General features: G+C 38.2%; 2 protein-coding genes across 2 annotated transcripts in view; both read right to left on the reverse strand.

Annotated features, from left to right (window-relative positions):
- Positions 1-540: 540 nt before the first annotated feature.
- LOC124717072 lies at positions 541-1202 on the reverse strand (the record flags this gene model as incomplete). The annotated part of the gene is made up of 2 exons (XM_047243755.1): positions 1050-1202; positions 541-1005 (listed from the first exon to the last, which is right to left on the reverse strand). Coding segments are annotated over exons 1-2 (618 nt in total), but the record flags the coding sequence as incomplete, so codon positions are not given.
- A 5828-nt stretch (positions 1203-7030) lies between these two features.
- The window catches only part of LOC124717365 (serine protease 1-like), a 219399-nt gene continuing 214147 nt past the window's right edge, over positions 7031-12282 (reverse strand). Inside the window, exon 6 of the mRNA XM_047244202.1 lies at positions 7031-7407. Coding sequence (XP_047100158.1) covers positions 7243-7407 — 165 coding nt within the window. The 3' untranslated portion in view covers positions 7031-7242. The remainder of the gene's footprint in view (positions 7408-12282) is intronic.

A 12282-nucleotide genomic window follows, 5' to 3' on the forward strand; every position in this document is an offset into this window, starting at 1 on the left:
CACAATACGGATCTTTGTTGCTAGTGTTATATCTCTGGACCTTATAAGCCTGTCAAGGTTTGACATCGCCTGTCTGCCGAGCAACAGGCGTCAACGGATTTCATGGTTGCAGTCGCCATCAGCAGAGATTTGGGAACCAAGATAACTGAATGTGGTCACTACCTCCATGGTTTCTCCTGCTATATTCACGAATTGGTCGGTGCAGTTGCCATAACTTTCGTTTTCTTCACATTCAGCCTAAGACCGACCTTTTCACTTTCGTCTTTCACCTTCAGTAAGAGTGTTCTCAATTCTTCTTCACTTTCTGCCAACAGGATCGTATCATCCGCGTAGCCTCGCATTCCTCATAACATGTCCTGCATATGGATTGAATAAGTACGGTGACAGTATGCAGCCTTGCCGGACCCCTTTCTGACTGTTTATCCATTTCGTTGTTCCATACATAGTTCTCACCGTGGCTTCTTGGTCAAGGTATAAACTCCGTATCAGATGAATGAGGTGATCTGGTACACCCATGTTTTTCAGTACGTTCCATAATTTGTTGTGATCGATGGAGTCGAAGGCTTTGGCGTACTCAATAAAGCAGAGGTACACATCACACTGGAATTCTCTTGCTTTTTCCATAATCCAGCGAATGTTAGCAAATTTGATCTCTAGTTCCTCTTCCTTTCCTAATCTAGCTTGTTCTTCTGGTTGCTCTCGATCTAGATATTGGCGAAGTCTATTTTGTAAGATTTTCAACATGACTTTTCTAGCATGTGAGATAAGTGCGATTGTTTGGTAATCTGCGCATCCTTTAGAACTTCTCTTCTTTGGAATGGGGATGCATACTGATCTTTTCGAGTCTTCTGGCCACTGCAGCATGATCCATATTTTTTGACATATTGAGCGCAGCACTTTCACTGCATCCTTTCCAGTGACATTAAACAATTCTGCTGGTATTTCATCATGTCCACTAGTTTTGTTATCAGCCATTTCGCTCTCCAAAATATCTGGCTCCCAGTTCTAAATTAACATTAACATCAGCAGTAGGAGCCCTGTCATTATGCAGTTCTTTCTTGCAGGTCTTCTGCCCATCTTTCCTTAACATCCTCTGCTTCACTCAGATCTTTCCCGTTTCTATCTTGTATCATTCCAATTTTTGCCTGGAATTTTCTTTCAAGTTCTCTAATTTTCTGGTAAAGATCTCTTGTCTTCCCCATTCCGTCACTATCTTCAACTTCTTCGCACTGTTCATTAAAGAATATATTTTTATCTCTTCTAGCTAATTTCTGAAAATCTTTATTTAATTCAAACATAGCTGATCTATCTCCATTTATTTTTACTTTCCTTCGTTCTTCTGCAACTTGCAGTGCCTCAACTGTTAGCCATCTAGCCTTCTTGCTGTTCCTTTTCTTGGGAATGTGTTTCTCTGCGGCCTCCTTGACAGTATTAGCTACTTCTGTCCACATCTCTTGTGAACTTTTGTCCTCCAGCTCTAATACGTTAAATTTGTTTTGTACCGCTACACTGTAGTCGGAAGGTATAGAGTTAAGATAGTATCTGCAAGTTGGGATACTTTTTGCTACATTCTGAAGTTTCAGCCGAAATTTTGCAATCAGGAGCTCATGATCTGATCCGCAGTCAGCCCCAGGTCTTGTTGTAGCTGACTGAATCGCGCTCTTCCACTTCTGATTACAAAGTATGTAATCAATTTGGTTCCAGTGTTGGCCATCTTGCGAAGTCCAGGTGTATAGGCGTCGATTTTGTAGTTGAAACAGTGTATTAGTAATTATGAATGAATTTTCTTGGCAGAATTGTAGGAGTCTCTGTCCTGCTTCATTTGTTGTAGCAAGACCATATTTCCCTATTATACCTTCTACAGCTTGATTTCCCACTTTTGCATTCCAATATACAACAATGAAGACGATACCCTTTTTTGGTGTTGACAGAAGTAATTCTTGTAAATCTCCATGGAGCTGGTCAATAATTTCCTTTTCAGCATCGGTTGTTGGCGCATAAACTTGAATTACTGTGATGTTGAGGGGCTGATCTTGAAGTCTGATGGACATCATTCTATCATTTTTATATTTGCATCCCATTACAGCTTTTCTCACTTTATCACTAACCATAAAGGCTACTCCATTTAAAACAATCAAATGTTCCTCATCTGTTGCACTGATATGATATGGGAGATCTTTCATATTATTTTATCGACAAGAATCTCAATCACATCACCACATTCTCCCTGAATGAATGAGTTATCATCCACTGCATTTTTTACCAAAACAAATTTCTGCTTCAAAATCATGATTATATGCTTCATGTCCTTGAAATATCACTACAACATCCTGAGAGGTATATATGCATTAAACTAAGTACTATTTTGCTACTCTACCCATCAGTTCATCTTCTAAACATCCAGTGTTTTCTAAAAAATTCAAATCTCAGGTTTTAAGAGTTAATGTTTAAGAGCTAATGTCACACTCACATTTCATATGTGGTCAATCATCAGCTCTGTTCATATCTTGTTTCCTGAAACACAAATGTTAAAGCATCACATGCAACATTCGATCCAACTGTAGCATTACCATCACTTTTCCGAAATTTACCGTTGAAGTATAGGAAACTACTACTACTTTTATCGGGGACATAAAAATCAACAGAATGATTCTAAATCTAAATCCTTCAGAAACTTAGTAGTGGTCCTATCGAGTAGTTACTGTTGTCTTTATTTCTGAGTCAACCTCATTCATATTTGCCTGTAACACAATTCCTTTTCCAGACCATTTAAAAACCACATTTTTAATATCAATGTCATGTGTGTCGGTAACATTTCCATAACTTCACCTTTTACACGTGGCTTATTCTTTACCTTTGTGATACTGGGAATAATGTTCTATGTTTCTAGTCGAATCAGTGTGATACTGCAGTACCCTCTGCTTAAATCAATTGATGGAAAAAAATTTGCACATTATACTGAGGATCGCTCTTTTAAAGTCAGAATGTACGATATCACATTTAAATCTCATCTGATGAATGGAGGGGTACTACTGATATATAGATTATTCTAGTTTATACATTTCAGGCGAACGTGAGGCACAGATGAGCATTCAAGTGTGTATCACTGTTTTCGTAGAATCGAAAAATGTAGAACACGTGGCTGCTGGTAATGCAGTGATGTAATTCTACTGGCGTACGCAGGTCACCAATCAAATCAAAATAGTAGACACTATTCATGGGGTTTTTAACATATGCCATGCTGTCAGTTCCTGGTTCCCCTGCTACATCTCAATTCACAAACCCGCAGCCATTAGTTTTTCATATAGTCTTAAGCAATGTGTTCCAAATAAACACTCTACAAAATCTTGGAATATCGAATTTTTGGGAAAAGTTAAACAAGTCAGTACTTGAAAGTGGTCAATTGGGTAGTACAGTTAGGAGCCTTTCCTATTATGAACTGCCAAATCCTTTCCTATGTTGTTTTAAATACAATACTTTCCCAATTACCATAGATTCCATCGTCCTGTTATTTCTCCTCATCAAGCTGTTCCTGGACACATTTAGAATTTTCACTGTTCAGGCCATGACTGCCACTTCTCTAGCTAATGAGCCAGTTACTGAAAGACCTGCCAGGAATAATTTCGCATGTGATCTTATCTTTTGGTAGAATCCTAGGCATTTTAATTTTCTCTTCTTCTTCTTCTTCTTCTTCTTCTTCTCTTTCTTCTTCCTCCTTTGCACTTTTTGTTGCTGACACCACTGAATGGAAACAAGTTTTTTAATGACTGTTGGGTTACCTTTTTATTCTTTAGTGTTTGAAGAGCAGTGCTCCTAACTTATTGGATATATACTTCCAAACCCTATTTAGCTTGGTGCTCATCGTTTTATAAGCTGCAAATTCTGTAACGCATAGATATGTCTCTTCTCTCATGTATTGTCTTAACTTTATCAGCCAATATTTGATCTGATGTATGACATTCTGCCAAACACTAATTTGTAGAATGTGCAATATCATACTTCTTGCGCGCCTCATCCAACAGATTAATTCCCTTATCACAATTTGCTGACTCTTTTTAAAGCATCATCCCAGGTCCTGATGTGCATACTACCACTCATGTTACGCTGTTGCACGGTTTGATGTCTACACGCCCTGTTACACTGGGTGTCTTCGTAACAGAGTGCGAAAATGTAACAGGACATAGAGAATGCTGAACTGAACAACTTGAGGGAACCTGCAGTCGGAGAAGTCAGTTTAAGGCGACATGTAATGAACTTGTCTACCGCTTTTTCTGGCATTACAGTTTTCCAGTTTGTTTGTAACTAACATGTGTACAGGTTTACACGTACTGTGCTTTTTGTTTCCATGTATATTCTTCGTTCCCTGCAAGAAAACGAAGAGGACGAGCCTGATTATTAGGAATTGGAAGGGGAGGTCCTTTTCCACGGCATGCGAGCTCACCTGACCTGAATCCCCTTGATTATTTATCATGGGGACATCTAAAGTCACTCGGGTGTGAGACACCAGTGGATACAGAGATGGGAGCAGTTGTCACTCTGAAACATTGTATTGTATCTGCATGATCAGCTTGCCACAAGTCATCCTGCCATGCATGATAATATGCCCGAGAGAGCATATTTTGTGTACTGATTTGTGTAGTTCTCGAACTATTCTCTGCAGAATTGTTCATGATTTGCCTTTCCCTGAACTCTGAAACGACTGATACGATTGCATTCATATGGGCTGTATTCCTGGTGGTGGCTCATGCTGTGAGCTGCCATAGCTGGGCTATTATTTCAATAGGAGTGTGATAATATATGTATTCCACAGACTAACGTTCATCCTTTTATGCTGATCGTCAATACATTTACTGGTTCTACTGCTTAACACAGGTTTAATAATGTTTCTGTACTCCCTACCGTTAGGGCTTTTGTTTTTGTATTTGTTTGTCATACATAATATTTCACCACACGTTTTTAGATCTTTGCCAGGCTTTGAAGTTTTTAAGAATATTAGATCCATTAGATCAAGCGTTCTTTCAAATTCCTTACTCTCAACGTATACGATGTGCTTGGTTAAGCTTATAGGCTGTGCAGCCTACATTATGGTTTTTCTCCATTGACCCAACGTGAAGAGTCTATTTCGCTGTCTCCATGATGGCTAAAGCAATCAGCAACAGTATATACTTGTTCTTCTTCTTTATCTCCATTTGACTTAACAGTTGGATTACATTTTTCTCCACGAAACTGAACTCATTCTGAGTGTCCTATCCTTAGAAATCGTAATTTCTATCTAATAGCCTTCTGTTCATCAATGACTTTAGGTTTTTTCAACGTGCAGTTGCATACTAAACTGATTTCTATACAATATGCAACTTTTATAGCCTCAGTAGACTTATTTTTACGGTATTTCTAAAATTCGGTTGTTGTCTTCAACCTTTACATTTAATATAACGATTAACTTCAGCGGCGTTCGGACATTCACTTCTTTTCGAGCTTTTGTCCCTTTAATATCTTCAAGTTAGTTTTTTATATCTTGCAATCTTTATTCAATTAACATGGTCCTTGCAACCTGCACATTAATTATTTTCAACTTGTTCTTGTTCTTCTGCAAGTTTGCACCAGTGAGCTGATTAACCATCACGAACTTCATACCCACCATTTCAGTCGATCTTCTGCTGATGTTTTCTTTCCCATTTACTTATTATGGTGTGATAGATTGAATCTGCGCATCCACACATGAACAAATGTTCTTTGCATGCAGACCTCTCCTCTCGGATTCAACACGTGATATACATGTCAATATAATCATAATGTAATGTATATTGATGTACTCAACTCCTTCATTGCTATATGTAAAGAAACTGCTGGAAGTTTGATCTTTATTGTCTGTCATTCAAATACCTATACTGTGTGCGATACAATCAGACTCCACCTAACAGTGTCAAACAATAACCTACATGTACTTGATTAATGAATCTTAAATTCATATTGTCTTGCTTTAAAGCGATAATAAGGTTTGCATTATCCCTTTCCAACTGCTTTGGAACCATAAAACATGTCAGACTCATGCATAAGATAACAACTCCCATACGATGGCGGACATACAAATATTTCAGCATTTGTACCTGGTATACCACTACAACATCACCAAATTTAAGCGCTGTGTTTGCCTTCACACTATCTGGCAGTGGCATATTGCCTCTTTCGCTGAATGTTGTGTTTGTTACACAATCGATGCTGGACAAATCTGCTGTAATAGTTGGCATTTAGGCTGCAATAGCGTTTTCGAAAATATACATGTAGGAAGCAGATTCCATCTGGATGTATTAGCAATGAACGATGACATTTATCTTGCCACAGTCAGACGGAACTACAATTATTGCTCATATATTATTCAGAGAGTAGTGTTCCATTCTTCTTGTTCTTCCAGTCTTTGGTAGTACTGCAGGACGTGTCAGTCACTATGAGGTCCTGAGAAGCTGTGAATCAAGACTTTAACCCACAGTGCCATGTTACATTCCGTAAGTGCCACTTTCGCTCAGTCTTCAATGTCTCTCCTTTCCTGACAGACTGAAGTGTGGTGACGATGTAAGAATATTTTTACTGGTGATCAGTGCAGTGTTCTATGGCAAAATAACACGAAAACAGGAAATTTAAAAAAAAGTGTGTAATTCAACGAAATTTTAAGACATGTTCAAACTGTTCAGTATTTTTATCGGAAATAAGTGAAATCATTGAAATATTCAGAAAAATCAATGTCCAACGTCAAAATACTGTGAAAACCGTTCCACTACAATTTTTAGTGTAGGTCGTTGGCAAATGTAGACCCAGTGGTACATCGAAAAAATGTAACACTACAATGTTGTCATGAAACAAGTAATAATTATTCGATAGATTTGAGTATATAACATATTACAAGACTCTATAAACACATTCTAGCCACAAATTACTAAAAAGAAATTTACTCATATCTCAGTTTTATTGCTTGAAAGCATACAGACACAGAGATAAACAGTTTTCTTCAACAACATATTGTCATTTGGTGGGAACAGCCAGAGAGGAAAACAACCGAAGTACAGTAAGTACAAGGTTTCTGCTACAATGATCGTATCATTTATGCCATGTTAGCAGTTGACAGTTGTCTGAGAACATATTTTTTTGCCAATTGTTAAGTGTTCTGTGCCGATTTTTTAATTTTAATTAGGGTACTTATGAAATGTGATCAAATAACGGAACCTTGTCACAGTGAATACTAGTTCCTTAGTCAGTAGTGATGTCAGCAGTGCTTTTTATCCAGTCGAGGTAGTAGGTCATCCTGGAGAAGGCACCAGGTAGAGGCTCATTGCAATTGTGAAAAAAACTGGCAATGCCAATCTGCTTATAGCCGTCTGTGGACTTAAGAACAAGCGCTCCGCCCCAATCTCCCTGCAACATAGACAGTTATTGCCTTACAAATATCTAGTAGACTTGTGCTGCTAATATCAAAATCTTATGAATAATATTACAACTTGACCTGACCACCAGGGACAATGGACGCCTCTTCAAAATTTCTGTGTTTACCGATGACATAAGTAAGCTGATAAAGGGCACAAACGCGTCCAGGAGCAAACAGTAAGAGAATAACGTAAAGGGTTTATACCTGATTCCCAACAGACAGCTTCCCTTCCTACAAAAAGTCGTGTTGTTGGAATCGAGTAATCACAAGCAGAGGTCAGCGGGACCACACTTTACACTCGATAGGGCACCACGTGAGACGTTCTTTGACATCGAGGCGCATTACAGACCGATGCTCATACCAGCACAAGGATATGGTTGGCAAATAAGATCAGGTGAAGTTGATATTTCAACATGTTGCAGAAGTCTCTTCAATGACCTTAGAGTTATTAAACTTATGTGACAGTACATATACTCTCTAATCGTACTTGCAGTTATTAGCAGGAATGTATGTACAATGAACAGTGGTAATCACAACAGTGACGGGCCTATTACACTACCATTGGAGTACTCCCGACAACGTAAGTCTTATGTCTGTCGATATCTTCTTTAAAGTCTTGAACCCAGTCACCGTTCTGGGCCGATCCTCGGAAAGCTACAACTATTCTCATTCGAAAACGCGAAGCTGTATCGAATACATTAGGAAATCCAGGAAACAAGTGTAGTTCTACGCTAGTAGTATCTGAATAAAAATCAACGCTGTTATACAGCCAATATTGATGTTATTCTATCGATGACCACTGTTGTCTCAAACTGTACAATGGACAAAAACGAAAATTGTCCACCAGAGTAAAACTGCACTGGTAAGAACATTATGAGAATAATCACAACTTTGTGGCTGTAAAAATATAAACATACAGCAAGTCTTATATATTATCCGACAAATTTATATTTCTGCTAGTAATATGTTTTTAAACGAAAATCTCCTAACTGTTATACCATTTTGTTTCAAACTTATACCGTTTCTCCAGTTATCTTTGTCCACAATGTTGTGGGGTTTCTGTACTTTAGCTTAATCCTACTATTTTTTTCCCACGTGGTTGTTTGTTTGTGTTCCATCCGTGGATGCAGCATGCGAAGGCTTCTTGCACGTGTCTGTAAGAACTGTTGTTTGCCTCAATTTATCTTAATATAGATGTGGTGAGCTGAAGAACATTTGTACCTTTTGCCCAGAAAGACAGTTCTTGACATTTTCTTACAAGTTTCTTGCAATATGTACGATGTCTTTCTCGGAGTGTCCTCCAGTTAATATCTTCCCACATATCTTCAGTTAGTCAAATAAGTCTGGGATCATTCGCACTGCCCTTCGTTACCTGCTATTCGTGATTCGTGTTGTTCAAACTCTCCATCCAAGATTCTGCAAACAAACTCACAAAGTAGTGAAAAATATCTCTCAACAGCCCATATGAACGTGCTGTCGATAATAATATTAAGTATGTTACAGAGAAAAATAACTTTTGGATGTCAAGAAACACTGCAGCTATCGGACTGCCTCGATCCATGGCTTTCAGATATTCATGTAAGAAAAGACCAAATTGGTCGTCAAATGTCGATGTTTACAGGATCCGTGAGGTCTTTGAGCTCAGAATATATGTGGAGTTTGCTAGTCTCCCATCGGGCGCCTCCCTGGGTGGCGGATAGGGGAATGCTCACCAGATATGGTGGGTACCGGGGAAATAAAATACCCGGGGTGGACCAAAACTAGCAACTGCTGCCTTGTAGTATGATATTGGCTTATCAAAGGCTAAAGGAAGAAAACCTTGAGTAAAAATTACCTGGTCCTCCAGGTTTGGGGTTGTGCAGTGGGCCAGCTCCTCACTCACATAAAAACATAAAAATGCTAAAAAACCTAATAATATGCCTCGGAAAAATTGCAACTTTGGACGACGAACTGGCAATGAGAAACGGAAAATTATGTTCGGATGCTGGAATGTGCAAGGTATTTCCACTAAAATAAATTTACTCCCCGCAGAACTTGACATGTTCAACATGGATATTGTCGTACTCTCTGAAACAAAGAAGAAAGGCCAAGGAGAAGAAGAACTGGATAATTATGTACATATCTGGAGTGGGGTATCAAAAGCAGTAAGAGCCAAAGCAGGAGTCTCCATTATGATAAAAAAATCATGGAAAGAAAGAATCACAAATTGGACATTCATCAATCAACGTATAATAACTGTTGAAATGACATTATTTGCTAGGGAAGTTGTGATTATTGGCGTATATGCACCCACGAACGACGCAAAAGATAAGGAGAAAGATACATTTTGGGACACCCTCAGGGAGACTATTGAAAAAATCCCAAGAAGAAAGGAACTGATTATCATGAGAGATCTGAATGGAAGGGTAGGAATTAGAGAATCTTGTAGAATAGTAGGAAAACATGGAGAGGACGAATATAATGACAATGGAGAACGATTGATTGCAATTTGTGAACAATTTGATCTAAAAATTACCAATACATTTTTCAAACATAAGGACATTCATAAATATACTTGGCAACAGAACACCAAAGAACTTCGTCCTATAATAGATTATATTATCATTAGGCAAACAAGTAGTTTCAAGGCAGTAGACGTCAGATCTTATAGAGGAGCCCAGTGTGGATCAGACCACTATCTAGTTAAAATGAAGTCTTTCTGGCCATGGAAGAATGCAAGGAGTGATACAAGTAACATAAATAAAACGAACCAGACTGAGAAAGATGAAAATTTACCTTTTAATATTGACAGCCTACAAGACGAAAGTATCAGAACACTCTTTGGGCCCAGGATGGAAAGGAAACTGGTTGAATCATTTGAAGGAAGTACAGAGGAAATATATGACTATATAAAAGCTAATGTGAAAATCATAGCAACAGAGGTGTTGGGTAAAAAAGATAGCAACCACAACCGTGCAGCAGAGTGGTGGTCAGAGGAACTAGAGATCCTCATTAGAGAAAAACGAAATGCGTTCCTTCAGTGGTTGAATGATAAATCAGAAGAAACAAGATCAATATACAAGGAAAAGAAGAATGAAGTGACGAAAAAAATAAGGATGGCAAAAAATGAAGCATGGGAAAGAACATGTGCCAAGGTGAATAGCAAATTAGGATTTGGGAGAGCAAAAGAAGCATGGTCAGTATTGAAAGGGCTTCGACAGGATACAAAAAGCAAAACTAATCTCCAACTGATAACACAAAAGGAATGGGAACAGTATTTCCAAAAATTATTAAATGAGGACAGAGAAGAATATCTAGAAGAAGGAACAGGGGAAGATAAAGGATATGAAGATGATGAGATCCATATTTTAGAAAGTGAAGTACTTCAGGCATTGAGAACAGGAAAGAATGGTAAATCACCGGGACCAGGCAATATCAATCTGGAGTGTCTAAAATATGGTGGTGACAAAATTGTGAAACTGATAACACAGCTCTTCAACAAAATGATACATGGAGATTCAATACCCAACGAAATGAAGCTAGGTTACATTAATACAATATTTAAGAAAGGGGATCGCAAAATTTGTTCAAACTATCGAGGAATTTGTGTCCAAACACATTAATGAGAATTTTTGTGAAAGTAATTAAAAACAAACTGGAAAAAAATTTTAGAACCCAAGAAGAACAATGTGGATTCACGGCTGGGAGATCATGTGTAGACCATATTTTCACATTACGACAGATTTTGGAGAAACATACGGAAAATCTGCAGCTGGCTTACTACTCTTTGTTCATTTCTTAGACTAAGTCAAGTTTATGTATTACGCATTTGGGTATTATTTGTCATTCGTATCTATAAGCCTCTCAGTAGAGTGTTGTTGTTTACTGCTGTGGCGACCTGTGAAGCTTGGGCGAGATTCTTATTCTATTTTCTGCTAGCTTGTGAATTTGCAGTATCGCTAATGCTCAATAGTACCGTGAAGTTGCCATAATAAACCATGTTACTCACATGTTCTTTTACTCAGCTTGTTTATTGTCTGGACTCATCTTACTTTGCGTTATATAATAAACTTCCTTTTTATTCCATCACGCTTTTACTTATGGTTAACATCAGGTCTTTTTAGAACAATTGCACTTCGTTTTAGAAATCGAGGGAAAATCAGAGTCAGAAATCAATAAAAGAATTAGTAGCGGACGGAGGGTCATTGGGATGCTTAACTCAGTCTTATGGAGCCGGAATGTAATGAGCAGAACTAAAAAATTAATATACAAATCCATATTAGAGAGTGTGGTTCTGTATGGAACGGAGACCTGGACAATTAACATGAAGCACATTAAAAAATTACAAGCTCTAGAGATGGACTTTTGGAGAAGATCGGCAAGAATCTCCAGGAAAGAAAAGATAAGGAACACCGAAGTAATAAGGAGAATGGAAATAAAAGAAAGAATATATGACGTAATGGATAGGAAGAAATTACAGTGGTACGGGCATGTACGAAGAATGGAGGAAGCCAGAATACCAAAATTGATACTGGAGTGGGAACCGGAGGGGAGAAGAAGAAGAGGACGACCTGTGACCACCTGGCTCCAAAATGTACAGCACACAATGAGGAGAATGGGCGCAGAGGAAGAGGACACGCAAGATCGAAACACATGGAGAAATATTTTGAGAGTATAGTTTAAGAATGTTTATTGTTTGTATTGTCATTTCCAGGTAAATTATTATGTTGGAGATAAGCCTCTGTAATGAGGAAAAGCTCAAAATAATAATAAAATATGTTCTAAGATTCTACGACAAATAGCTGTCAAAAACATTGGTCGGTAAACTTCTGGACTAGTTCTGATGTCCTTCGTGGAGACAGGTATGACCCGTGCTTTCTTCAGAC

The sequence above is a fragment of the Schistocerca piceifrons genome, chromosome 9 (genome assembly GCF_021461385.2).
Source record: "Schistocerca piceifrons isolate TAMUIC-IGC-003096 chromosome 9, iqSchPice1.1, whole genome shotgun sequence".
In the NCBI taxonomy this organism is placed as follows: Eukaryota; Metazoa; Arthropoda; class Insecta; order Orthoptera; family Acrididae; genus Schistocerca; species Schistocerca piceifrons.